We start from the raw sequence: 27928 nt of genomic DNA, 5'->3' as shown, positions 1-27928 counted from the left end.
ACATCTTTAGTTTGACAGCAGGGTTTCAACAGCAACTTTATTAAGTTACAGATACATTGCCCATGCATTTCAAACACTAGACTAATAGAATCTTCTTTTTCTGAAGCACAACTAAAAATCAAAATTCTACAGATACTGTGATTTAGGACGGCAACTGTGGTTTCTAGCAGTAGAGACAATTATGAACAATAGCAGTTGCAAAGTGGAACTTTGAAATGTCATTAAATGCCAGTCTGGTGTTACACTTAAAAGTATCTATTAAAAATTGAGAAACAAAATGAAAAGAAGTGCTAGTCTGACTAAAGTTAATGATTCTGTGTAGTACAGTAGATGGCCATTCAAAAACCCCAGGCCTGGCTACAACAAGTACATGACATACAACCACCATCAGGAGGTAAAGTTTTCACAGTAATACATGTACATGCAGGCAGCACAAGGCTACCAATTAACATACAAATCAAGGATGACATAAATGTACCAAAGAACAGAACCAAACATTAGTTTAACCCACTGACGGTGAATATACATGTATTCAGTATAGTCTAGATGCAGTGTTATTCTTATCCTTAATTTCTTATAAGCACTGTGTATTGTCCAAAGAAGTCTACATTGTACGTACATGTCCGGTGAAGACTTTTTAGGGGGTACCAATTGATGCTCATTAAAACTTATAAATCCCCTTCTTCACATTTTGTGCTCTTCCTAAGCAAATATCTAAAAAAAAGAGCTGCTGCTATGGCCTTTTTTTTTTGCATGACTCAAATTGAGCCTTCAGTTTGTAGGTTTCCTGGTTACCTGTACTAAAGATAAGGTGACTATGGTAGTACCATTTGGATTGTAGTTGTAGATTGACCTTGACTACAGATGCTGATACCATGCTAGGAACAAAATTCTCCAGAGTGATTGTGAGAGGCACGTTGAAAAACAAATAAACCATTCAAACATGAATAAGTCACACACACATACACAGTAAAGAAGAAATACAATCATTATGACATGGTCACAAACAGCTGGTCAAAAACACCTTTTTTTCTAAATTCACCATCACAATTCACCAGAAATGTTTTTGATTGAATGCAGACTACACAGTGAGCTCAGCAGTCAGTAGGAAATACCTAATGATTAATTACTAGTCCAACAAAAACATTGAAGAAAAATATATATATACATGTGTAAGCTTAGCCTCAACTAGTTTCTCCTAACAAATCATCTGTACAAAAGGTTTTGACTCATCCTACACCATTGCCCCTTGCAGACCTAATGTGACTAATACAAGCTGAATCGACTGTAGTGGCTCAGGCACATCAAGCATGTTATCTTTCCTCAAGATCCAAGCTGGCTTGATGTGATGAACCATCTGGATCAAGGGAGTGGAAGTCTTTCTTCTGTCCTCCTGGCTGCCTATTCTCTGTTTGCTCCTGCTCATCGAAGCCTTACGCTTCACAAGGCGGTGCAAACTCTGCAGCTTCTGAGTCACCGATGGCATGTTCAAAACTTCCTGTAAAACAAAAGAATAAGCATGGTGCTTTTGTAAATGACCGAAATATCAAGTTTGAAGAATACAGACCACCATCTCCCAGTGCTTAAAGATGTTTAAGATAATTCATAGCTCAGAATCTAAATCTGTTCCAAAGTTTAAAACCTAGTTCTATCTACCCACCACCAATAGTTATGAAGTTCCCATTGTAAACTTTTGTCTTCGTACCATTTCTAAATAGGGAAACAAACAAAACCACAAATACTTGCACAAACATAACCTACAAAGCAGAGGTTGGATTAAACCAATTAAATTTCTTGCATATCGAATTTTTGCAGGAAACTCAAGGTGGGTGGGTAGGTGAAATAAGTAATAAAGGCATCCTGTGATGGACCCAAAACCAGGCTGCTTTATATTTCAAACGATTGATTTTCAACTTTTTATGCATCATATGATAAATTGAAAAACTGGAAGACAAGGACTTTCTACTGTAACAGTTGTTGCAAAGCATGACTACTTTTCTAAAAGTTGATACAATTGTCGCATAATAAAGTTCTTCTTCAATACTGAATGGTATGTGCAAGCTTTATTTTTTCACATCAGAAAAAAATTAAGTAGCAAATATGAGAACCAGGACTTTGTCTTAGACTTAGACATTTGGTGTGGCCTTACATAGCCCTGTATTGTAGATGTGCCTTGTTAAGAACTAAAGGTGTGTAAGATTTGTATACATCATATTCTATGAAGAATGAAGAACTGCCTGACCTCTTGGTAGGCTGCATTGTTACAGAACAATGTCAGAAGTAAACATGTTTGTCCAAAGATGACATCATCCTTCTCCCTGTAGATAGCCATCAGATTGACCAATGTCTCCACCCCCCCCTCCTGCACTACAGCAGCAGCTACAGTGTCGGGGTTCTGTCCAAACAAAAACAACAGCTACATGATCACACTCATTAAGTACATGTAGATACAATCTGTGTTGTATTTTCAAGAGGCATGCAAAACTCTCCATTTTAAACATATTCACTATGTTAGAGTAGACGTAGACCCAACATGCTACCCTACCTTACGATGTCAGGACAGGATGAAATACATAAAAACACTATAATATATGGGAGACAGAAATGAGCCTGCTGTTGTGTGCACACAAGCAATCAATACTCGTTATCCAAATCTGACCCACCTTAGCAAGGTTCAGTAGTATGCTGATTGAATATTTGATGATTTCCTGGCAAGGTAAGCTGCGGTTACAGCTCTGAATGAGGGTGTAGATAACCTGCACAGCTCCTCCCTGTACTAACTGGTCACAGCAGACAGCAGATAAACGTGTCACAACCTCTGCATAGGGAAACAAGAAAGCTTTTTAAAACAGCTGGCCGGGGCGCATTTTGAAGAAAAGAGATTAAGAAAGAAGAAGAAGAAAGAAAAAAAAAACATGCCAGCAAAAACAATATACTTCCTCCTTATATAAAAACAAAAAAGAAAAGGTTTAAAAAGAAAAAGTTTTCCATACCCAGTATCTATCCATGCAGGGGACTTCCACACGAATCTAACAATACCTCCGTGCTAACCGACTGAGCTAATTTGAATTTGCCATTCCAACTTGATTTTCAAAGATATATAAAGTATAAACCTCACTATATACATGGTACCATATTTTGTCAATTTTTGTTCAATTTCTTGACAAAATTAGTGTCTTTTTGTGTAATTTTGTAGTATAGAAACGCCGTGTACAAACCAAACAACAAAACTACGAGTGAATCAAATCGGGCACTATGCTGGGGCGCGCCCCGGCAAAAAACTTGCTATGAACTCAAGATTCCAAAATAATGATGATTTAGCAAAAGTTTATAGCTGCTACATGTACTAAAACTAATTCAGCATTGAACTGTGTATTTTCTTGACATAAACAGCTCATGATGGATCCCACATCACCCCTGGTCCTAGCCCTCCCACTAGTCAGATCACCCAACACTAGGTCATAGAGAATCAAACATGCAGCATTTTCTATCTATCAATTAGTATAGTCACGGTAATGTCTGCAGACCTTCATTAGTTATATCCCAGGGTGGACAATGCACGAACAATGTTGTATGTCATCTTTAAAATTAAAGATTCCTCAAATGTCTATCATGTCAGAGTTTGGTGGTGAAAGTGTTCATTGATATTAATACTTTGTCCAGTAAGTTCACATTTTTAACATATCATGTTAGGCACAGGTTTGTGACTCAAAAGAAAACTATATCTCCATTCTTCATGGAGATCACATTGTACTCAGTGCACTTGTTATTGTTTCCTTTTATCTAATTTCCTAATTGACTTACCCATGCTCCTGAGAGCATCAAGTATGGTGGAGAGATGCTTGTACTTCAAGAGAAGACTCAGGGCAGTTGCAGTCATATTGCATAACTTCTTGTCCTCTGTTGCAGCTCTCTTGGCTGCCATAATTTTTTTATAGGCAATTCTGATGCGCTTGTTCTTAATGTTCTTCCTTGTGTGATGACCTCGCCATGTTGCCTGAAAAAGAGGACAAAGTTTGTGAAAAATTAAAGATGGATGGCTAGTAACAAATTAACCAAACTTGTGATTCAGAAGTTAAAGCAATAATTGCTGCGGTGTACAATGCAACCGCAATTTCAGCTAAAACTTTGGTGGCCTACTTCAATTGCTGGGCTTGAAATACTTTTATGCACTTTTCTGCACCCAAAATGAAGCTGTGCACCTATTTGTAGCTTGTAATAATACTTCAGAGACAGTGAGTGTCAATAGCAATAATATGGATAATATGGTAATATAAACCACTTCCACAGCAATAAACACAAAATCCTGAAGACAGTAAAGTTCTGAATAAAATGCCAAAGAATGAATTTAATGTTAATTACCTTTTCATGTAGTTAAAACAATGACAAAATGTTATAAACATGATTAGCCAATCGTGCTGTAAAGAGAGTTCGACAAAAATTGTGATAACAGCAAGTGCTGCTTACCTGCAAGATAATCACTGCTTTCTTCCTTTGGATCATGAGTTTCTTAGCCAGGTACATCCTTACATAGGACTGCAAAACCACTGTTGCAGTAAGACGCTGCTTCTGATGGGAGCGCACTGCTGCCTGCAGCTTACACACGGCCCTTTGAAGCTGGACAAAGTGTTTCCGCTGAAGCCAAGCCCTTACAGATGCCTAAAAGAACAAGCTTTGGTCAAGATTTTTATGCAGTGAACTATGACGATTAAAAAATACAGCCATTTCAGCCCGATTTGATGTGATCCTTTCCTAATTAACATAATTTATTTACTTTATTGGTCATCATACAGCTAAACTTGTCGGCCTGGTGCGTAGGTAAAATGCCCTGCCTGCAAACTCATCACTGCATGCAGGCCACAAGAATGTGCCGGGTTAGACTACACAAGACTCCTTTAGTTGCTGATAAAATTTGCAGAAATTGGCAGCATGGGTGAATTATTTGGCACAGGAGTCAGCTGGCCACACAGTTATGAATTTGAATTCCTGATTGTAAATCTGTAGCTCTATGGCCGGTTACTTAACTCCTTTGTCAAAATCATCTATGTTGCCAGTATCTATTAATAGACTTATAATTTCTGCAGCAACCAAGGGCATCTGGTGGAGAATGAGTGCCTGTCGATGGCTACAGAAGGACTATTTACAATGTCTAAACCCTGAATTTAACAAACCTGAATGGTAATCAGAGCTTTAAGCTGCTGCTTTGCTTTCTGCCAGACCAGATATCGTCGATAGGACCGCTGCAACCTTGTTGCCGCCAGGTGATGATAGACAGCTGCGCTGAAGTGTAGAAGTCGCCTCTGTCGCTCAGCCTGCCAGTGCTACATGAGGGGATTGAATGACAGATATGATGTATAAAATTCGACCTGGTATGGACTGGCAAAATTCAAACATACAAAACATAAACAGTACCCAAACTACATGTATCATATTGTCAAAACATCCTCCTCATTTGAGCTGATTGTCACCTAAGTCAATAAACAATTATTACACAATGTACTTGTCTAACAAATGGTCATCAAAAACCCTATGTTATAGGAAACGAAGCCTGCCTTTGACTAATGTGTGTTCAACAATACTTATATCGTTGAATCTATATATCAGGGATACATTTTGTATATAGTCATTGTTTCCTTACCTGCAAAAATCTGCGTGTTGCAAAACCCCTATAAGTGCTCTGAATGACCAGAGCAGCCCGGTGTTGTGACTTGACCTGCTGATATGTCCTGCGAGCCTTCCACCCTCTAACACCAGCCTGCAGACGACACACTGCTGCTCTTGTGCTGAGGTAACGTCTTCTCTGAAGGAAACATCTAGGGACAACAATTGAATAATAAAAACATGAAGGCACAGTTTATAGACATACAAAAAGTTACAATCTTCCATCATCCAAATATAATTGTTATGCTTAAAAACATTTTTGTGAAGACAAATTTCTTATCTTAATTGAAGTTTCAAAAACTGTTTTTATCCTCTCAAAACATTCCCTCACCTAAATGAAGCTTGGATGATCATGGAGGCAGAGACCCATTTCATCAGTTGCTGTCTAACAAGGAAACCTCTGATTCCAGCCTGTAGACATATGACGGCCCCTCGTACATGCTGATACTTCATTTCAGCATTCTTCCGTGCGAGATGAGCTCTGACATGCTGCTGCAGTGTGATAGCTGATTGGCGCTGTTTCAAGTACTGCTGCCGTGCTGTCCATCCTCTAACAGCAGTCTGGATGGTGGTGGCTGATTTGTGCTGTCTTTGGAGCGATCTGCGAAGAAGCATCCCACGGACTGCTGCCTGCAGACGTATGGTCGCTGATCTCAATGATTTGTACTGGTGCTGTTTCTCTTGCATCAGCTTGAAGGCTTTAAAGCGCTGCTGGATTATTGTTGTAGCTAATTTGATAGCCTTGTATTTCACCAACTGCTGATGTCCCCTCCAACAGGCTTGAATTCTTGTAGCAGCCAACTGTGTCTGCTTTTGCTGTCTTCGGACATGCATGCCACGGACTGCTGCCTGCAGACGTATGGTGGCCCTTCTGATGTCCTGATATTTCTTTTGAGCATTCTTACGTGCTAGATGAGCTCGTACATGCTGCTGCAGTATGATAGCTGCCTGGCGCTGTTTCTGGTACTGGCGTTTTCCAACCCATCCTTTAACAGCAGTCTGGATGGTGGTGGCTGACTGGTGCTGTCTTTGGAGCGATCTGCGAAGAAGCATCCCACGGACTGCTGCCTGCAGACGTATGGTGGCCCTTCTGATATCCTGATATTTCATCTGGGCAGTCTTGCGTGTGAGATGAGCTCTTACATGCTGCTGTAGTATGACAGCTGCCTGGCGCTGTTTCAAGTACTGCCGTTGTGCTGTCCATCCTCTAACAGCAGTCTGGATGGTGGTGGCTGATTGGTGCTGCGTCTGGAGCGATCTTCGACCACACATCCCACGGACTGCAGCTTGTATAACTATGCATGCCGATCTCAATGACTTGTACTGGTGCTGTTTCTCTTGCATCAGCTTGAAGGCTTTAAAGCGCTGCTGGATTATTGTTGTAGCTAATTTGATAGCCTTGTATTTCACCAACTGCTGATGTCCCCTCCAACAGGCTTGAATTCTTGTAGCAGCCAACTGTGTCTGCTTTTGCTGTCTTCGGACATGCATGCCACGGACTGCTGACTGCAGACGTATGGTGGCCCTTCTGATGTCCTGATATTTCTTTTGAGCATTCTTTCGTGCTAGATGAGCTCTGACATGCTGCTGTAGTTTGACAGCTGCCTGGCGCTGTTTCAAGTACTGCTGTCGTGCTGTCCATCCTCTGACAGCAGTCTGGATGGTGGTGGCTGATTTGTGCTGCGTCTGGAGCGATCTGCGAAGAAGCATCCCACGGACTGCTGCCTGTAGACAAATGGTCGCTGATCTCAATGACTTGTACTGGTGCTGTTTCTCTTGCATCAGCTTGAAGGCTTTAAATTGCTGCTGGATTATTGTTGTAGCTAATTTGATAGCCTTGTATTTCACCAACTGCTGATGTCCCCTCCAACAGGCTTGAATTCTTGTAGCAGCCAACTGTGTCTGCTTTTGCTGTCTTCGGACATGCATGCCACGGACTGCTGACTGCAGACGTATGGTGGCCCTTCTGATGTCCTGATATTTCTTTTGAGCATTCTTTCGTGCTAGATGAGCTCTGACATGCTGCTGTAGTTTGACAGCTGCCTGGCGCTGTTTCAAGTACTGCTGTCGTGCTGTCCATCCTCTGACAGCAGTCTGGATGGTGGTGGCTGATTTGTGCTGCGTCTGGAGCGATCTGCGAAGAAGCATCCCACGGACTGCTGCCTGTAGACAAATGGTCGCTGATCTCAATGACTTGTACTGGTGCTGTTTCTCTTGCATCAGCTTGAAGGCTTTAAATTGCTGCTGGATTATTGTTGTAGCTAATTTGATAGCCTTGTATTTCACCAACTGCTGATGTCCCCTCCAATAGGCTTGAATTCTTGTAGCAGCCAACTGTGTCTGCTTTTGCTTTCTTCGGACATGCATGCCACGGACTGCTGCCTGTAGACATATGGTGGACCTTCTGATGTTCTGATAGTTTATTTTGGCAGCCTTGCACGCGAGATGAGCTCTGATGTACAGCTGCAGTATAATAGCAGCCTGGCGCCGTTTCAAATACTGCTGTCGTGCTGTCCAACCTCTGACAGCAGTCTGAATAATGGTGGCTGATTTGTGCTGTGCTTGAAGTGATCTGCGTACAAGTATCCCACGGACTGCTGCCTGTAGACGAATGGTTGCCCTTCGAACACGCTGATATTTCATGTGGGCAGTCCTGCATGCAAGATGAGCTCTGACATGCTGCTGCAGTATGATAACTGCCTGGCGCTGTTTCTTGTACTGGCGTTTTCCAACCCATCCTCTAACAGCAGTCTGGATGGTGGTGGCTGACTGGTGCTGTCTTTGGAGCGATCTGCGTACAAGAATCCCACGGACCGCAGCTTGTAGACAAATGGAGGCCCTTCTGATGTTCTGATATTTCATCTGAGCAGTCTTGTGTGCTAGATGAGCTCGTACATGCTGCTGTAGTATGACAGCTGCCTGGCGCTGTTTCAAGTACTGCTGTCGTGCTGTCCATCCTCTGACAGCTGTCTGGATGGTGGTGGCTGATTTGTGCTGTCTTTGGAGCAATCTGCGAAGAAGCATCCCACGGACTGCTGCCTGCAGACGAATGGTCGCTGATCTCAATGACTTGTACTGGTGCTGTTTCTCTTGCATCAGCTTGAAGGCTTTAAAGCGCTGCTGGATTATTGTTGTAGCTAATTTGAAAGCCTTGTATTTCACCAACTGCTGATGTCCCCTCCAACTGGCTTGAATTCTTGTAGCAGCCAACTGTGTCTGCTTTTGCTGTCTTCGGACATGCATGCCACGGACTGCTGACTGCAGACGTATGGTGGCCCTTCTGATATCCTGATATTTCATCTGGGCAGTCTTGCGTGTGAGATGAGCCTTAATACGGTGCTGCAGAATGACAGCTGCCTGGCGCTGTTTCAAGTACTGCTGTCGTGCTGTCCATCCTCTAACAGCAGTCTGGATGGTGGTGGCTGATTTGTGCTGCGTCTGGAGCGATCTGCGTACAAGCATCCCACGGACTGCTGCCTGCAGACGTATGGTGGCCCTTCTGATGCTCTGATAGTTTATTTTGGCAGCCTTGCGCATGAGATGAGCTCTGATGTACAGCTGCAGTATAATAGCTGCCTTGCGCTGTTTCAAGTACTGCTGTCGTGCTGTCCAACCTCTAACAGCAGTCTGGATGGTGGTGGCTGATTTGTGCTGCGTCTGGAGCGATCTGAGAAGAAGCATCCCACGGACTGCTGCCTGCAGACGTATGGTCGCTGATCTCAATGACTTGTACTGGTGCTGTTTCTCTTGTATCAGCTTGAAGGCTTTAAAGCGCTGCTGGATTATTGTTGTAGCTAATTTGATAGCCTTGTATTTCACCAACTGCTGATGTCCCCTCCAACAGGCTTGAATTCTTGTAGCAGCCAACTGTGTCTGCTTTTGCTGTCTTCGGACATGCATGCCACGGACTGCTGCCTGCAGACGTATGGTGGCCCTTCTGATATCCTGATATTTCTTTTGAGCATTTTTACGTGCTAGATGAGCTCTGACATGCTGCTGTAGTATGATAGCTGCCTGGCGCTGTTTCAAGTGCTGACATTTTCTTACCCATCCTCTAACAGCAGTCTGGATGGTGGTGGCTGACTTGTGCTGTGTTTGCAGCAATCTTCGACCACACATCCCACGGACTGCAGCTTGTATAACTATGCATGCCGCTCTCAATGACTTGTACTGGTGCTGTTTCTCTTGCATCAGCTTGAAGGCTTTAAAGCGCTGCTGGATTATTGTTGTAGCTAATTTGATAGCCTTGTATTTCACCAACTGCTGATGTCCCCTCCAACTGGCTTGAATTCTTGTAGCAGCCAACTGTGTCTGCTTTTGCTGTCTTCGGACATGCATGCCACGGACTGCTGACTGCAGACGTATGGTGGCCCTTCTGATGTCCTGATATTTCTTTTGAGCATTCTTGCGTGCGAGATGAGCTCTGATGTACAGCTGCAGTATAATAGCTGCCTGGCGCTGTTTCAAGTACTGCTGTCGTGCTGTCCATCCTCTAACAGCAGTCTGGATGGTGGTGGCTGATTTGTGCTGTCTTTGGAGCGATCTGCGAAGAAGCATCCCACGGACTGCTGCCTGCAGACGTATGGTCGCTGATCTCAATGACTTGTACTGGTGCTGTTTCTCTTGCATCAGCTTGAAGGCTTTAAAGCGCTGCTGGATTATTGTTGTAGCTAATTTGATAGCCTTGTATTTCACCAACTGCTGATGTCCCCTCCAATAGGCTTGAATTCTTGTAGCAGCCAACTGTGTCTGCTTTTGCTTTCTTCGGACATGCATGCCACGGACTGCTGACTGTAGACGTATGGTGGCCCTTCTGATGTCCTGATATTTCTTTTGAGCATTTTTACGTGCTAGATGAGCTCGTACATGCTGCTGCAGTATGATAGCTGCCTGGCGCTGTTTCTGGTACTGGCGTTTTCCAACCCATCCTCTAACAGCAGTCTGGATGGTGGTGGCTGACTGGTGCTGTTTTTGGAGCGATCTGCGAAGAAGCATCCCACGGACTGCTGCCTGTAGACGAATTGTGGCCCTTTGTACATTTTCTGTCCATTCCTTGACAGCAGGCTGGATCATTGCAAAGAGGTAAATTTAATGGGAAATACATATTAACTGGTTTCAAATCAATGATAGAGAAACATCAACAAGGTTGGACAAAGTTTTTAAAATTTGCTTGTCCTCCAGACCAAAAATCTAAATCACACATTTTTATGCATTTTTACCGGTAGCAAGGAAATCTTTTTCATCAGTAAGTAATCTTATTGAAAGGATGTAACCAGTAAACTACAAGAAGAAGGAGTCCAGCTCGCTAAGTCTATACAGTAACTGTATTCATGTGTGGATGTCATGTACTTTTAGCAAATGACCTTAGAATCATGATCATACTACATATCTTGCTTGATGGGTGGCTGACAAATGAAAAAGACAATGTTCTTGCGCTGCTTGACAGTATTGTGAATAGATTTGTACTTATCTTATTGCTGGTTGCAAAATTTTCATTGATAATTGTTTAACCAAGAACATTGCATGTGATAACAAAGAAAGAACACATACCTTTGGGTGGTACCTGCGCCATGCAGCTTGAATCGTACGAACAGCTCGAACTTTTAGACTCAAGTTAATGACACGTGCACAAAGGTAGGACACTGTTGTCATGACAACCTGTGGACACAAACATAAACTGTAAAGAGAGCAAGCCGCAATGACATCAGATCGTGACGTGATATGAATGATTAAGCCTATTTCTGCTGAGAAATGCCAGAGGATTTCTACTTGAACTTGGGCAGTCATTAATTTTTCCACACCGGATCTTACTGACTGTAGAACTACCTAGAAATCACATCACAATGCTCAGTGTAAAATCACTTGCATACACGCACTAGTCAGACCAAACCTGCAGAATATGTAGCAACAGCATGGGATCAATATGTAGACTCAGATAAACTGGAGAGAGTACAGAACTAAGCTGCTAGAGAGTACCTTCTCATCAGGTATGGTGTTTGACATGTCTGTTACACACAGCAACGGTGGAATTGTTCCCAGCTCCACAACCTATAAAGTAGATGGGGAAGAGTACAAATAAGCATGGTATTGTATACATGTCAATTACAACAGATCATAATACTGCACAAAGTATAATGAGTACATGCAGGTAGTGCTTAGACAAAGGGATAGGCAGGCAGAAGACAGAACAAAACAATGCAATTTGCAGTGGTTTTGAGTTTGTGGTGAAGAGGTCATTGTAAAAACTGAAAACAGTTAATGTTAAACCACCACGAACTAAATACATTTACAGTATCAAACTAAGAAATTCAATGTTTTGTGCTTTACGGCATTGATAAACAATAATACCAGATGTTTCTTATAGAACAGTTTGAAAGGCTAACCTGAGTGTCACTGTATATATTGTAAAAACTGTGAGTAATGATATAAGTATGACAATACCTTCTGATTCACAAGCCTGAAGTTGTTCTTCTCATGGGCAAGTAACTCCTTCAACTTGTCTTTGTCAGTTTCTATCAACATTCAACAAATCTGATAGTTAAAGAGTGTTGTAAAAACCACAGAAACACAGGGAGAAATTTGAATATTCAGGGACAACAATGTAGTATTGCATGTATGACTGTGTACATTTTTAATTAAAAAACAAAATTGATACTTGACATAGTACTTGATTGTCCATTGTAACTTGCATGTAGGTTAGGTCATGGTCATCCTTGGTTCAACAATACAACTGCTATAATCTGCAAACATGCAGACACACACACACCTCCATATGAACATACATGCACACACACATGTACAGACACACACACACAGTAACACACAAAAGCACAAACATACACACACACACACGCATCCACACACCACATATTGTGTATGATTATTGTCTGACCTGGACATTCTTGTGTTGTGATGCCAGCCTGCCCAGAGTGGTTGGTGTTGTATGACTGTGTGGTGTCCATGTAGATCTGTTCCAGAGGTAAGAGCTCAGGAAGGTAGTGATGGACCAACAGACACAGGACTCTTCCATCGGAAAAGGACACCGAGAAGTTGTCAACCTGAGGGGTCAGAATTACATAAGAAGGCTTTGAGAAACCAACTAAATATTTAGATGAAAAAAATTGTTGATTTCATTATATGAACGACATTCTCTGGGGAGCCCAAAAAGATGCCTGCGAATAAAAAAAAGTTTGGCAAAAAAAGGTTTGGCTTTATTAGGAAATCTAGATGGTCAGGAAGGAAGGAACGAAACTAAATGCACAGATTAGACTTTGGCATTCCACAATAGTATTCTGTTATATTTTTATAATATATTTTTTTGCAATTTACAGCATGTAAACTATTTTCTCATTTTGTAGCTGCTTTTTACGATTAACAGTATTAGCTACATGGCCTAAAACTTTTTTGCATGGGAATGGATGAAAAGTGATACACGTGCAGATGTCATCCATAAAATCAAATGAAATGGCCTTACAGGCACAGAATAATTCACACTTGAGGACCAAATTCACCCCCTCACTAAAAAATCTGACCAGTTCTGATCCAGTTCAAACTGGTCAGTGAGGGTCAATGACTGGTCATGTTCAGTATAAGCTGACCGGTGCTGTAGGTGTGAGACAGTGTCCTACCCTGATGTTGTAGAAGGCACACACTGCCTGACACAACTGCAGCAGCAGCCTTGTATGGTCAGTGGTCTTTCCAGAGTCAGGTCCGTACATCTCCAGCCACACATCTGTTCCTCTCCGCAGACGGAGCTCTCGCCTCAACAACGTCACCTCCTTCTGCAGCTGCAGCTGCTCCACCTCCACACAAACCTAGTTACATGTAAGAAGGGCCTTACACTAAGTTCCATGACCTGGAGGATCCCATTTTAACAAGTACAGCATCACACATTTAGAAGAAATTTACAGACTGAGTTTTCTCCTTCAAGGTTGCAATGGTTTCCTTTCAAGCATTTAACACAGTCATGTGAAATCATCAAAATTTCATTCATAGGAAAGCCAGATACTTATGCATGTGTGGCACTTACATTTGTGAAAGATGTTCAATGAAAGGAGTCATTTTATTAAGCAAAGAGTAAATGAAGATCTTTCAACATGTCAACTGTCTCAAAAGAAACAAAAGGCTTATTTACACAACGACGATCATGTACATGTACATGTGACTCAAAGTAACATATTAAGATAGTAGGATGATCTTGCGTGAGATTTGTGGACAAGTGGCACATAAACATCTGTCTGCTCAAAGGGGTTAAAGGTGGGGGAGAGTCTTGTAGCAACTATGAAAACTTTTGGATGAGGCCCCCTTCACACATGACATGTACACTCCTCTCACACATCCCCTATCAGTATCACAGCCACAAGGAACAAAATTTCACCCTCAAGCAGATTGTAACTGCTAAGCTGAGATGTAAATTTGCAGGGGAAGGATTTCCCCATTTTTCTGACAGGCCTTATGTCTAGTAGGAAGAAGTACCTGAAAGTGAAAGATCAGTTTCCACAGCAGTGCCAATGTCTTCTCCTGCCGACCATCCACAATATCTCTTGCCTCAATCTTCCCTCCGCGGAGTCCTATGGCAGAGATAGAATAATTACACAACATGATACATCCTCAAGTGCAAGGCTATCCAATGCTGGTCTAAGCCGCCGAATAGCCCTGCATAGGAGGATGCACACGATACAACATGTGTACACTTGTACAGTAACTTACTGATCCTGACCTCTAACATAACTAATGCTACTTTTTTGTTCTACCTTGTTTCTTTTAATCATAACCATAATCAAAGGAATAAGTAATAGCAAATATTACACATTTCTGCATGTTGGTTTAGTGACATGTACATGTACTAACACAGGCTTGACTGGTTGACATCGGAGCTGATGGTAACAATGTACTAGTAGATAGGGTCAGACACTCAAATTTGTCATTCATGTACAGAAGCCCCAAGCAAATTAGACAGCATTTTTGAATTAATGGGGAAATCTGGTAAACAATTCCATAGTCAGAACACCTGGAAATCAAACTGTAAATCCTAGCCCAATAATCAAATTTGAAAAAATAAAATAGATTATTCAAATAAGGACATCATTTGAAGAAAAGGAATTATGATGATCATGATCATGTTTTGTCAGTTTGAATCTGGATGCAGTATGATATATAACTGATTCTAGACGTTAACTTAGTACACTGCACTAATCACCTGTATCTAATGACACTCCCACTTGCAGAAGAGCATCCAGTGCTACTTTAGAGTTGTGGATTTTCTGCAGTCTGCTCACGACAGGGACTCGTAACTTTGAGGACAGAGTCCAGTTTCTGGTCAGGAGCTCCACAGCACGACTGACAGGAAAGTTCAGAACATGGTTACAAAGGACACTGGGTGAAAGTTTCTTTTGTGCAACACTGATGACATCTATATCTAATATATGGTATTTCATCCTCAATAAAGCAACAGTACTATTTATCTAGACATATCTGACATCATTCTGTAGGCTGACATTAGGTTTGCTCTTCAAGACAAGTAATGATGTTTTATACTGTAAGACATCTGATGCTTCCTACAATTGGAAATAGAAAATAAGGAGCCATATTGTTTGGCCTCACAGCTTCATCAACCACAGATTTGGCAACATTAAACAACATGAGATTCTGTGAAAAGCCTGTTGATTCTTACTTGAGTCGAAGTCCATCCCTGAGATCTGTGGCCAGGTTGTGAACAGTGTAGTCCATTTCCATCAGGGCTGTCTGTTGGTGAGTCACGGCAAAGCCCAGGAAGCTCAGGTGGCGTGTGACATCCCCCTCCCCACTCAGGTATTCTCTTGAGAATGTGAGCAACAGTTCTTTGCTAGACTGTATACAAAACAGAAAACATCACCTTGGAAGTCATCATATATACATATATGAGCTTGTGCTAAATATACCTGTATGCACCATTCACATGTACATGTATCATACCACACACAACATGCTACATACCACACACAACTTGTTACATGTTTCATACCACATAAACATGTTACATGTTTTATACCACACAAACATGTTATTGGTTTATTGGTTTATTTCGATACCCTTTAGTCGAATTACGACTAATCTTCCAGGGTTCAACACAAAAAGTATACAAACACAGACATATATACAGTGCAAGATTAAAAGGACATAACGTTATATACATAATCATAACAAATACGGTAATCATAACAAATACGGTATGTTACATGTTTCATACCACACACAGCATGTTACATGTTTCGTTTCATACCACACAACATGTTACATGCTTCATACCACATAAATATGTTACATGTTTCATACCACACAAACATGTTACATGTTTCATACCACACAAACATTTTACATGTATCATACCACACAAACATGTTACATGTATCATACCACACAAACATGTTACATGTATCATACCACACAAACATGTTGCATGTTTCATACCACACAAACATGTTACATGTATCATACCACACAAACATGTTACATGTATCATACCACACAAACATGCTACAGTAGAATCCGCTTAACTGCACCACCCATTTGTCAGCTGTTTTGGTGCAATTATCCGGCTGGTGCAATTATGCGAAATTCCCAGCTGGACAGCACCAGTGCACCACCATGTTTTTTTTCTCTTCACAGGCTGGATAACACCCCAGAGTCGAGACTTACTTGACCTTAGTAGCTAACGGAAGAGTTCTTGCGCTACCACACCTTATAGCTATGAACCAGCAAAATATTGAGATCACAGTTCCAGTTTGATCAGTGGCAGATAATTCTCCTTATAAGTTATAGCAGAGCAGAACCCGCGTACACCTCGTTCCGGCGAATGCAGGAAGTTTCTACGACGCGGATTCAGCTCTGCCATCACGTCAGCACCGCACCACCAAAAGCGACTGCTATGTCCACATACGCGTCTATAGCCATTGCCGAGTCGCTGTTTGGTTTCCGACTGAATGTGACGTAAAGGCGCCGGTCTTTTATTATTGCAGCAGTATGTGACAATAGCGATGCCGCGACGCGAAATCAAATCCCCGCGAACTTGTATGCATTCACAGTAATAAGACAGTATACAGGTAGAGACCAATCTTTATTGAGTACAGCATGCTGTCTGCCAAAGCGTAATGCCGCCTTTGGTAGGCGTGCATGTCTTAATGCCGACCCGCCCCGTGACCCGCCCTCGGGACCTCCCTATCAACATAACTGTCAATGGAGACCGCCTTCTTTTGTAATACGTTACTAAAACAGTTTTAAACATATTGGCGGTATTGCGCCTTTACACCGGCGGGTATCGGCTCATTTGTACAGCGTTTGCCGATTTTTAGGGCATCTTTTAAGTCAACTTGCAGAGGATTTTTGAAAAATTTTGGTGCAGTTATCCGGCATTGGTGACAATGTGCTGTGCAGATATGCGGAGTCACTAACAATGCAGTGAATGGGAACCGGTTTGGGATTCGGTGCAATTAAATGGAGTGTGCGTTTATCCTAGGTGCAAATTCCCAATTAAGTGGCTTCGTCTGTACATGTATCATACCACACAAACATGAAGTACCTTGATGCTGGCATTACTGCAGAACAGACAAGGGTCCTGATCGATCAGACGGGTCAGCTTGGCCCTGTCCATGAAGAACACCAGAGTCAGGAATTTCTTCAGTGTGAACTTTGCAAGGGATTCAGCATAGCCTGAAACAAGAATGTTACACTGCATTATGTGGGGAAATGTCAGACAGTCATGATTACAGGGTCGGGTTAACTCAATCTACAATGTAATTATAATCTAAAGCTTGTTTCTTTTTCTTAACATTTCCTTAATGATCATACATTTTTGGAACAAAGGGTGGGTTATACTCCATACATTCATAACAAATATTATTAAGTGCTTCAGTTTGGCTGAATCATTTGGTACCCGAGTCAACAACAAAATAGAAAAGATTGTGAACATTAGTACATGATTGTACACTGGGAACATGACTGTTGTTTTCAATAAAGTTTGCTCTCTTGTGGCACTCTTTACTTCAATTCTGACCCACCCAACTAGCCTGGGATGCCGCTCATTCTGAAAATTCATGATTGTCACAAATGGGATGTCAAACGGTTTACCTTAGAGCTAATCAAGTTAACATACCTGTAATAGAAGTAAGTTATAACAGAGACCAAACTCAACTTTCCAAAGTGTTTGTTTCAACTTTATTTTAGTTCTGTTTGACTGATTTGAAAATCTAAACGTGAAAGATCATAATCATAATACAAATTATTGAAAGGACATATACCTGTTTTGTACATGTGAGGAACGGTTGGATGACTGAACTGCTGGGCAATATCTGAATTTCCCAGGACTCGATTCAGGACAAACCTGGACAGTCCAGACACATCCTCATTGTGCTGCAGTGGTAGTACCTCCCCAAATATGGTCTGAAGACGTTGGAATAACAATCACTCAATTCTTAGTCCACGTACAGAGCTTTAAATAACAGTAATTTTTACAATTACAGCAATGGTTTCTCACTGGCCAAAATTATATGCACTCTGACTTGTTACTGAACTTTGCACTTCACACTAAAACTCCTGTCTCACATGCGCCTACGCTACAGGTACATGTACATACTACAGGATCAGTTCATCAGTTCGTTGTTTTATATTCACCCTTGTATGATGATACAATTGATTGTATGACCAATAAAGATAAAAATTGGTGTTAATGATTAATCTAACTAGTGAGGTTTATACAAAAAATAACTGACCACTTTGATAAATTTTCACATTGAACTGACAACAGCCAGTCATCTTTGGTTGCCTTCTCATGCTCAAGCCCTCCTAACACTATCTAACATTTCAGCAAATCTCAACATTTGTCAAATTTCAACATAAGAAAAACCTTTACATGTAGATTACAGTAGAACAGTAGAACAGTCATTAAAAGGGCTCCTGTTCTCACCTCCAGCCCGACCCGCAGCCATAGTGGGCTGTAGGAGAGGAGCATGTCCAGAATTTGGCGACGAATTCCTGCAAATGAGGAGACACGGATTTATTCAATTTAAGAGTGTAGCAATGCATTTCATGATCAGACAAAGCTGCATAGTTTCATAGAATAAAGAAGAAAAAAACTGTTATTTTTAGAACATCTTTTATCTAAAATCATATTCATCAGACCCTGAAATATCAACAAGTCTGACAGAAAACTTTTCTACTCTGAAGGACTTTCAACTCCAAACGTACCCCAGCACCATATCAATATTTTTGGTAACATTTTCATTACCATTAAAGCCAGTAATGGTAATAACCATGTTTCACAGAAAGACCAATATTTTCTATTTAAGCTGTGTTTGGTTATTCCCCTAAATGAAAATGTAACTGAACATGGATGTAAGCCCTGCCACATGGCAAACATCTGTGTGCTAATACAGTAATAGTATGAGCTGTCATAGAAAAGCCACAAACGGTAAGTAATGTTACCATTAGTTAGTCTGGTGCAGGTAACCTGGGGTGTATATTGATCCCTGTGGTTCCACAGAGGGACGTACGCATACCATCTCCCTAGGCTACTCTAGTCCTGGTTGTACCTCTGCTGCGATGGGCCCACTGTTCCACTTATTGCTCATACATGTTAATGAACTTGTGTTATTCAGCACAAGCCAATCATCACCTACATCACCCACAATTTCCAATATGGCGGACATGTTCTAGCGCCCAACGCAGCGTTCACAGAACACCTGTTTGTTTTGCCCTGGGATGAGAGTTTCTTCATATTTTTGGTCGGTATCGGTAGTGTGGTTGCCCTCTACCCACAGAACCTCTTCAGTCCAAAGTACTGTGCTGGTTGTCTTAGTTATTCATATTAATGCTCTTGCCTTATATGTACAGTATTTGGGAGACTGTAACATTTAAGCAATTCTCTGATTGGCTGAGAGCTGGTTAGTGGCAATGCCCCCAATAGTGGGCCCATTTCAGCAAAGTTACCGCATGGACTAAGTGGACTGCAGGGTGATGATGCATAGGACAATGAGATGTCCTGTTAATTGCAAATCAAAGATGACCCGATCCATACCTTGGTCAGCATGGAGGTGTTTATCCTTGCGAACCTGAAGCCTGCCAGTCTCCACTTCTTCCTCCACCCGGTGTATGACACGGGCCATGGGCTCCGACTGGAACAGCACACACGCGGCACGTCGCACCTGGTTCAGGTTACAGAGCACGGCATACTCACGCATCATCACAGCAGGAACGCTACCTGGGGCGGGAAAATAGTCAAAACAAGTCACAAATAGTCCACCAAGTATCTTCTATGGAAGGGTACCATATAATCCCAGTGGTCCATCAAAATTAGCTGTCAAACCAATATGAGACTGGGCCAATCTGTCAACTGTTCTCATTTCTACATGTTTTAACAAAGAATTGCATTTCTTAGTTAGGGTTGCAATTTGCAGTAAAAGTTTGCAGGTAAAATAGGCAACTTACTATTGGGCAGGCTGGAATAAGATTGGGCTCAGCGCTAAATTGAATTAGAATAGAACTTATCATATGAAGCTTAGTAAGAGCTGCATTACTACAGCCAGTGGCTTGTGAAGAAGTGTTCTTGATTGAGTGTGTAACCTCCCATAAGATGACACAGTCAATATGAGACATGCATTTATAATACTCATTCATGTTTAGTACAATGAAAACACGGGCTCCTTTAGGCCAAGGAAAGAACTGTGGCTATCAAATTTGCAGAAAGATCGGTCGGGTAACTTACCGGACTGGTATGTTTATGTGTAGATCTCTCTCTCCAGACCTAAGGTTAACAAGTGTGCTGTACTAGTCAGATATACTGCAGTAACTGTAACAAGTTTGTATGTATGTAGGTATAGGCCATCTGACTTTCTGAGGATAGATTACAGTTCTGAGGGGCCACTCGTGTTAATTGCTTTAACCATTTTATCTAGACTACACACTGTAAGTGTAGGACACCCGATACTGCTTAACTGATAGATGAAGTGATGCAAGTCTGTTTTTTTTCCTGGCACTGTACAATGAAATTTCCCAGCCTGCATCAGTATATCTGGATAATACCTCATCCCTCATCAGAAAGCTGATGGTAACAATGTGAGGTAACTTGTCAGGCTTGTCTGCCCACCTGTCACATTCCGCCCTGGCTGGGACTCCATAGCGTTCGGGATGAGGATGAAGTTCAGCCACTGTATGAACGCTCGCTCTTGTTTCTGCATCCAGCGCTCATCATAATACATGTTCTTTGATACATATGGCATATAGTGGTGAGCTTGTACTGTAAAGAGAGTAAACAACACAATTGTGTTGATGAGGGCACATATCATTTAAGCTCCAAACGTCTAACTTCAATTTGCAGAAAAAAATCTAAACTGCAATTCAAACTTAGAAAAAAATGTTATCTGGGGATCTTGCAAGCAAAAAAAAATCAGTGTTCTGAATCACAAGTAGATCTATAGTCACCAGTCCTGCTGCAAGCTAAATCATAGATGACTATATAGCTACTACATGTAGCTTGAAAAAGTCATGTAGCATAGGGTACATGTATACTGGGCAGACTTGGCAGAGACTGTAGCAGCTTGCAAATTGTTTATTTCCAGAAAGTTGTCCTAAACTCAACTAGTATGTACGTACTGAGGTTTGTGTGTGTGTTCCCTTACCTGACTGATGCCTTTTGGAGGTCTTGACAATGCAGAGCTTGGACTTTGCAACTTTAGGCTGGCAGCCAGAAGTTCCACCAGCAGTTCCATCTTGATTTCTGTCTACGGTTAAGACAAGCATGGACACACATATTCACCAGTGCTCAACAAAACGTAGATGTAATCATAAGTTACATACAAAATAAGTGTATATCTACTAGTTAGGTAGTAATGGTGTCAATTCCATTAATTTCTTTGTTTTCAAAAACAGATATTGTGAAAATGTGGTGGCCAGATTTTCATATATAACTTTGGGTAACAAAAAATATTAGTAGAGTTCTTACAGACAATTTTTACAAATGTGACTGTGGACCTTTAATTCTTAACTTTACATATATAGTTTAATAGGATGTAATCATGATCAATGTTCAGTTCTTTGTATCTACATGCCATTCAAGGAAAACAATATTCATCATTGTTACCTTGTGTTGACTTGACTTTCACTGCTTGTGACTTCTTAGTCTGTGCAACACCTCTCTTCACCAACACTTTCTGTGGAAGACTATTCGCTGCTGTCTCTTTGTTGTTGCTAACAGCACTTCTGAGCACAAGAGGCTTGCCCGGGCCCAAAGATGTCTCTTGAGCTTGGCTCTTCTGAACATTCCTCTGTGATTTAACATGGTTCCCGGCAGATGAGCAACTCTGGACGTTAGTTGAGTGCTGAGATACAGCCTGTTGCTGCAGCTGGTCAGAAGGGGCGGGTGGACCAAAAAGTTCTTTCTTGGCTACTTTGATACGTAAACCCTCTGATGACTTTCCCCAATTTTGCCTTCTCTTAGTGACCGTTGACTGCTGCAGAATCCTCTTGGTCTTCTGGACAGACGAGGAGTTTGGAACATGGAGGATGGTGCCAGTGTCCGTGGTACCTGTGTGGCCATTATTGATCAGTTGAGCATCTTGGTGCATGTTGCCTGGTTCCACACAAGTGCCAGCAGAGTCCTTGGTTAGTTTCATGTTCTGACTTAGCTTTACTTGTGGACTTTTGCAAACATCAGGCTGATCTGGGGGGACATTTTCACCATCTGTGTCAGGAGCAGCATCAGCGCTCCCCTGTTGTACTGCTCCCCTGGGACGGGTTCTCCTTCTGGTACGCTAATATTTTAACAGAATAAGCATTTTATCTATCATTGCATGCATGCATGTATGGCCTCACAAATTTTGTTTTAGATTATAACTTGTCGCAAACATTACTTTTCCGACACGTTCTGATTCAGGATACCCCAAAATTTTGACATGCAAAATTGCAAGCTACTTTTAATTACTAGTTACGCCTGCAATCCCAATTTTTTTCTGCAAATCATAGGTGGGAATTTAGAGCCTTTCATTGATAAAGTCCAGATGTGTTAAAGTTTACCTTTTGCTTGCCCACGGGTGCCACAGCCCTACCATACAGGATGACATGCAGCCTGTAGGCATCGTCCAGCTTCAGGCCCAGCAGTGCCCGTGAGTTACATGGGTCCCCAGGAGTCCACTGTAGGGACACAACCGTATCCTCTGCAGCCTGCACCTCAACTTCAGTGAAGTCAACGGAATAACCTAAACATGAGCAAAAAAACAACAACAAAAATTGAAAAACAGAATAAAAGTCAATGAAATCAGGGTATGGAGTAGAAATAAAATCTTCAAAAATTGTTTCAAAACATTTCAAATTTACGGTTGCTGCTGTTTTTTGTCAGACAAAGCAAAATGCAGAAGGTAGCAAAATAATGCAATACACAAGTGAGTACTGCATGGATGTATGCTTTGAATTGAAGACGTTACTCTATCCGGCACTAAGTCAATCTTTCTGAACTTTAAACTTGAAAGTTGTTCTCTGTCAGACTCAGAGCTCGAAATTCATCTTTGGAAATTGGTCCACCTAACCTAAAAATTTAGGTGCAAAGACAAAATTTAGGGTACACTACAACCCTACTGCCTGTCTCAAGAACTTCAATATGTAATTCTATAGTACAGTTAACTTCAAAATTCAATACATCAAACAAATTAAAGTACAACAATTAGGTTGTATTGCTTTTTCTGATCTTTAAATTTAAAGCATGTTATGTTATGTTATGTTATAATATTGATTATATATCGGTAGAACAGAGAACCAGAGATGGTGCACTGCAGGACCCAGGCAAAGAAGGGAAATGGTTCAGAGTGAGATTAGAAGGAAGGAGGAGGAGAATAGCACAGGCAGTGAGTCAAGGATCTCAGGGTGCATGGACGAGATGGGAAGGAATAAAAGACAGAAGGGTAATGTGGAGCGAGTTACACAGGTGGGAGCCCCTGAGAACCTAGTTTCTCATCATAAAAGCTGTGTACGATTTACTCCCCACTCCAGCAAACAAGAAAAGATGGGGCCGGCAGGAAGAAGAAAACTGTGGTTAGTGTGGGAAAAGAGGGATGCTGAGCCACATCCTCTCAGGGTGCCCGGTGGCCTTGAGCCAAGGAAGGTACTACAAAGTACTAAGAGTGTTTAGCAGTAGTCCTGGAGGAAGAGAGAGTGAAAAAGAGACAACACAGCAGAAACTGAGAAAGGGGTTACAGTTCATAGGATTTGTGAAGGAGGGAGAGGCAAAGAACGAGCTGAAGAAAAAGCTAGAGGAAGGAGGTATCTTTGCAACATCAAGTGATTGGGTCCTGCAGGGCGATTTGGAGAGAAAGCTGGTCTTCCCAGAAGAGATGCAACAAGGCTCAGAGTCAGACCAGACTGGTCTTATGGTCCAAGCAGACAAAGCAGGTGGTACTTATAGAACTGACAGTCCCCTGGGAAGAGAGAGCAGACTCAGTAGAGGAGGCAAATGAGAGAAAAGCATTGAAATACCAGGATGGAAATTGAGTTGTTACCCGTGGAGATAGGAACAAGATGGTTCATCTGCCAGTCCATGTGGAGGGCGCTAGGTGCTACAGGTGTGAAGGGCAAGAGAAGGGGGGAAACAACTAGAAAGCTAGCAGAAGAGGCGGAGAAGGCGTCCCGCTGGCTTTGGTTTAGGAGTGGAGACAACTTGTAAGGTTAGCCCCTTACAATAGCTACCGCTAGTCGGGCAACCTTGGCTGTTGTACCGTATACGGGTTGGGGTTTTGTTCGCGTTAAGAATTTTCGCGTTAGCGTGGAAAATTTTCGCGTGGAAAATTTGAAATGGAGAATTTATTTATAGGTTCAAAATATCAAAGTAATTTTATCATCAAAATTTTTCTCCCTTGGGAATAGACTTGAGTCCCTTGGGAATAGCACACACCAAACCACACCACACCATGCCCACAGCCATGCAGGGGAAAAGTTTTCCTGTAATTTTGATCATTTGCTCGTTAAAATATGCTAATTAGTTGATCAGAAGGGAATTGAAGGTTTACAAGTCTGAGGTTTCACACCCAAGAAATTTCAAAGGATTTTTGAAATTCAAAGAAAACAAAAAAACAAGTTGATTCCCAAGGGACTCAAGTCTACTCCCAAGGGAGAAAAATTTTTATGATAAAATTGCTTTGATATTTGAACCTATAAATAAATTCTCCATTTCAAATTTTCCACGCGAAAATTTTCCACGCGAACGCGAACATTCTTAACGCGAACAAAACCCGTTCCCCCGTATACACAGTCAAATGAATGAATGAATGAATAAATAAATAAACAGTGGAAGAATCTCGGCTAGCAGTACCTGGCCAGTACTGCTGCCCCCCTCCCGGAGGAGGTACTGCTGAAACTAAAAAGGGGCAAAACCACCAGTGAAGGGAGGAAGCAGCTGAAGAAGCTGACAGGCAGTCGTGACACCACACTGTATTAGGTAAGGTAAGGTATGTAGAAGTGTACAAATATATTTACATTTACCCTATAGCCTACAAAAATATCTAGGGGCATGTAATACATGTAACGTAACATGACCAGTTTACGTCCGATTTATTCAAAACGTTATTTATCCTAAAACCGCGCGGACAGAGCCAAATGTTTAACCCATGGGTAGAAATATCAGCTCTTCTTACAAGAAAATGCATGGTCTGTAAGTTTTTCTCCACCTGTTTAACGCCGTACGAGCATATATTTATACTGGGGTATATCATGGTGTAGAATTGTGCTAGGCTTACCCTTTATCGTCCACCTCAGTATTTTCCCTTCTAGTGCTATGTTTGAAGAACATAGACCGGAAAAAATGCACAGTAACTGTCGAAAGTAGTCTACAGACAAATGACAGTAAAGTCACTATGTTTGTACCTCCGCTTGTCCGACGCTATGGAAGAAAACAATTTTTGTATTGTGAATTTCCCCAATATCAGCAGCATGTGGCGTTCACGTGATAAACCCATGGCCATGATGTTATGCCGTGCAAAAATGTATCATCTGAGCGGGGGTCGCTAGGTTGTATCAAACCTTCCTAAAACTGGCAAGAGTTTCAAACCTCGAATCACCATGGATAGTCTGCATATCAAAGAAAGGTTTAACGTCAGCTACTTTTAAAAGATACTAGCTATCGTGTAACTTAGAAAAACATGATGGAATACGTGGTGTCGAATTACATATGAAATGCGTCATGCATGACGCTTCCGTGCAACTTGTTGTTACTGGTTCAGGAGCTTATTCTGTTATGTCGCTGGACGTAAACCCTTTTAAATGTTCTGTATAATAGAGAGAGACGGCTAAGGATCATACTTATGACGTTCTTTGTTTCTCATGAGAACAGGCTTTGGCATAATTCCTCGCGACATGCGGACATGACCCAATCTGGACGTAAACTACTCCCGCACGTAAATAGGTCATGTTACGTTACTACTGATATTGTATAACAGAATTGTTTTAAATCGTGAATTTAAAGTTTTAAACACCACGAAAACCTCCGTTTCTCTCCTATCAAGTCCCTGCTAAAATAAATGAGTTTACTCTAATTACAGTAGATTTGTTATTGTTACGAAAAGCATTCCTTTTTATACTAATAACTATAAAGCAACTGGCCCGCATAAAAACAAGGTGACTGTTATATATGTTGTTGTTGTTGTTCAACGTCTATCAAATCGTTGTTGTTGTTATTATATCGCTAGACGTCTCTTGGTCCTGGGTTACGCTAGTCTGAGTACCAGCCTCCGTAGTGACCGCTGGCTCAAAAAAATCGCTTGCTAACGAATTTTTTTTGAGCCAGCGGTCACTACGGACGCTGGTACTCAGGCTAGGGTTACGCTTGGTTCAGTTACGAGTCGCATGTCTTTCTAGGTATTTGTGCTGGCGTGTTGCGTGATTCTATAGAGTCTGTGTGTACTCTCGATGTACAGGGAGAGGGCTAAGTACATCTGCTTGTTGATTTCCTTAGAAAGGTCCTTAGAACAAATTAGATCAAACAAAAACTTACTTGATACCGTCTGCAGGAAGAAAGGCGCCCTTAGGCCTGTAGAATTCGGTATTCGCTCTAGCAATCATGCATATATGATCCGTGATTGAAACAGAACAAGACCAACTACATAAATAAAACAACAATAAACAACAATTACCTTTCGCTCGTGGAACTTTTTCCACCAGTACTGTGACAGGAAACTGTTCAGGGTTATGAAGAAGTAGTTTCCTTGTCTGGGTTTCACCCACACGAACAACGCCAAATCCAATCCGCGGGGTGATAGCAAAGTTTGTCAACTGGAGCACAGGAAGGTCCTCCCCTGTCTCCTCTGATGGGCTTGTCAGCGTTCCTTTACGATCCCATGGATCGAACCATGTCATACTCCGAACATCATCTGCACCGGGAGGAACGTCCGATTTACAGTCTCCGCTACCATCCATTTTTCTCAGCTGGCTTTGATCAAACTATCACAGAAACATAAACATGGCACGGGCCCGACCATACCCGAGCAGAATCCAGTATCTACAGGCTGAGGAAATCTGTGTTGCTGTCCGTTCCTAACAGGTGTTCGCCAGTGGCTCTAGACGTGGAATGTTTACTGTGACACGTTCTAAATAGAATCTAAAGGGTCTAAACGATGACCCTGAATCACAGTGGACCCGACCGGTAAGGTAGAAAGAGGACGGTTTATGGAAGTGAGTTTTGATCTCAAACGGTCGCCTGTTGCCCTGCAGTTTAAATCCTCCTCCTCCCCTCAGCAGCCAATCAAAAGGAAGTAAAGTCACATGCTCAGCAACTCCCCTTTTCAAAAACCAATCAGCGATGAGAAAAGGGCCGTTTAAGGTTCAAAGTGTAAAGTTCATGGACAGTGTACACACGTGCCCTAACGCAGAGAGGTCAGTGGTCTCAGTCTATTGATCTTCAGCTCAGAGAGTAACCAGACTGGCACCAAGACCTGAAGCAGCCCAACCTCAAGACCCTCAAGCCTGGATGCCTGACCCCCGATCACTAAATATCTGTCGGGGCTTGGTTCGCCATGTTGGCCCTGGAAACGGCTTCCCAAACTCTTCTTTAGTCCTCAAGGAGGTTAAAATAACCTCCTTGGTTTTCAGAGAGGACGAAAGAGACGCGGCAGCTATAAGGCCTTGTTGATTTGATTATATGGATGACATCCTTTGTAAACCCCAGAACTGGTGCGAGCGTGCGAATAAAATAAAATAAAAGTTGACATAATCATGAACTCTAACGTGGTCAAGAAGGTTTGAAACAAATGATTATCAC

General features: G+C 41.9%; 1 protein-coding gene across 1 annotated transcript; it reads right to left on the bottom strand.

Annotated features, from left to right (window-relative positions):
* Positions 1-5: 5 nt before the first annotated feature.
* LOC136442149 (abnormal spindle-like microcephaly-associated protein homolog) lies at positions 6-27379 on the bottom strand. Its single transcript, XM_066438821.1, has 25 exons — positions 26805-27379; positions 22705-22886; positions 21773-22442; positions 21312-21413; positions 20780-20929; positions 19712-19894; positions 18602-18669; positions 17937-18078; positions 17219-17349; positions 15335-15510; positions 14861-15000; positions 14137-14231; positions 13290-13475; positions 12554-12719; positions 12103-12173; positions 11638-11709; positions 11212-11319; positions 5993-10725; positions 5639-5813; positions 5172-5321; positions 4468-4659; positions 3805-3997; positions 2664-2818; positions 2243-2395; positions 6-1498 (listed from the first exon to the last, which is right to left on the bottom strand). Exons 1-25 carry the CDS (start codon positions 27085-27087, stop codon positions 1235-1237), a joined length of 8940 nt encoding a protein of 2979 aa, XP_066294918.1. The 5' UTR covers positions 27088-27379; the 3' UTR covers positions 6-1234.
* Positions 27380-27928: the final 549 nt, after the last annotated feature.

This window comes from Branchiostoma lanceolatum, chromosome 9 (assembly GCF_035083965.1).
Source record: "Branchiostoma lanceolatum isolate klBraLanc5 chromosome 9, klBraLanc5.hap2, whole genome shotgun sequence".
Taxonomy (NCBI): domain Eukaryota; kingdom Metazoa; phylum Chordata; class Leptocardii; order Amphioxiformes; family Branchiostomatidae; genus Branchiostoma; species Branchiostoma lanceolatum.
This window is presented reverse-complemented; position numbering and strand designations above follow the sequence as displayed.

Bases quoted from the DNA above. Each gene is read 5' to 3' on its own strand.
- LOC136442149 (XM_066438821.1), bottom strand. From the start codon at position 27,087: ATGGATGGTAGCGGAGACTGTAAATCGGACGTTCCTCCCGGTGCAGAT. The intron at 22,887-26,804 runs GTAATTGTTGTT...GCTCATGTTTAG, and splicing joins AAAAGTTCCACGAGCGAAAG to GTTATTCCGTTGACTTCACT. The intron at 14,232-14,860 runs GTGATTAGTGCA...TCTCTGCCATAG, and splicing joins GGGAGTGTCATTAGATACAG to GACTCCGCGGAGGGAAGATT.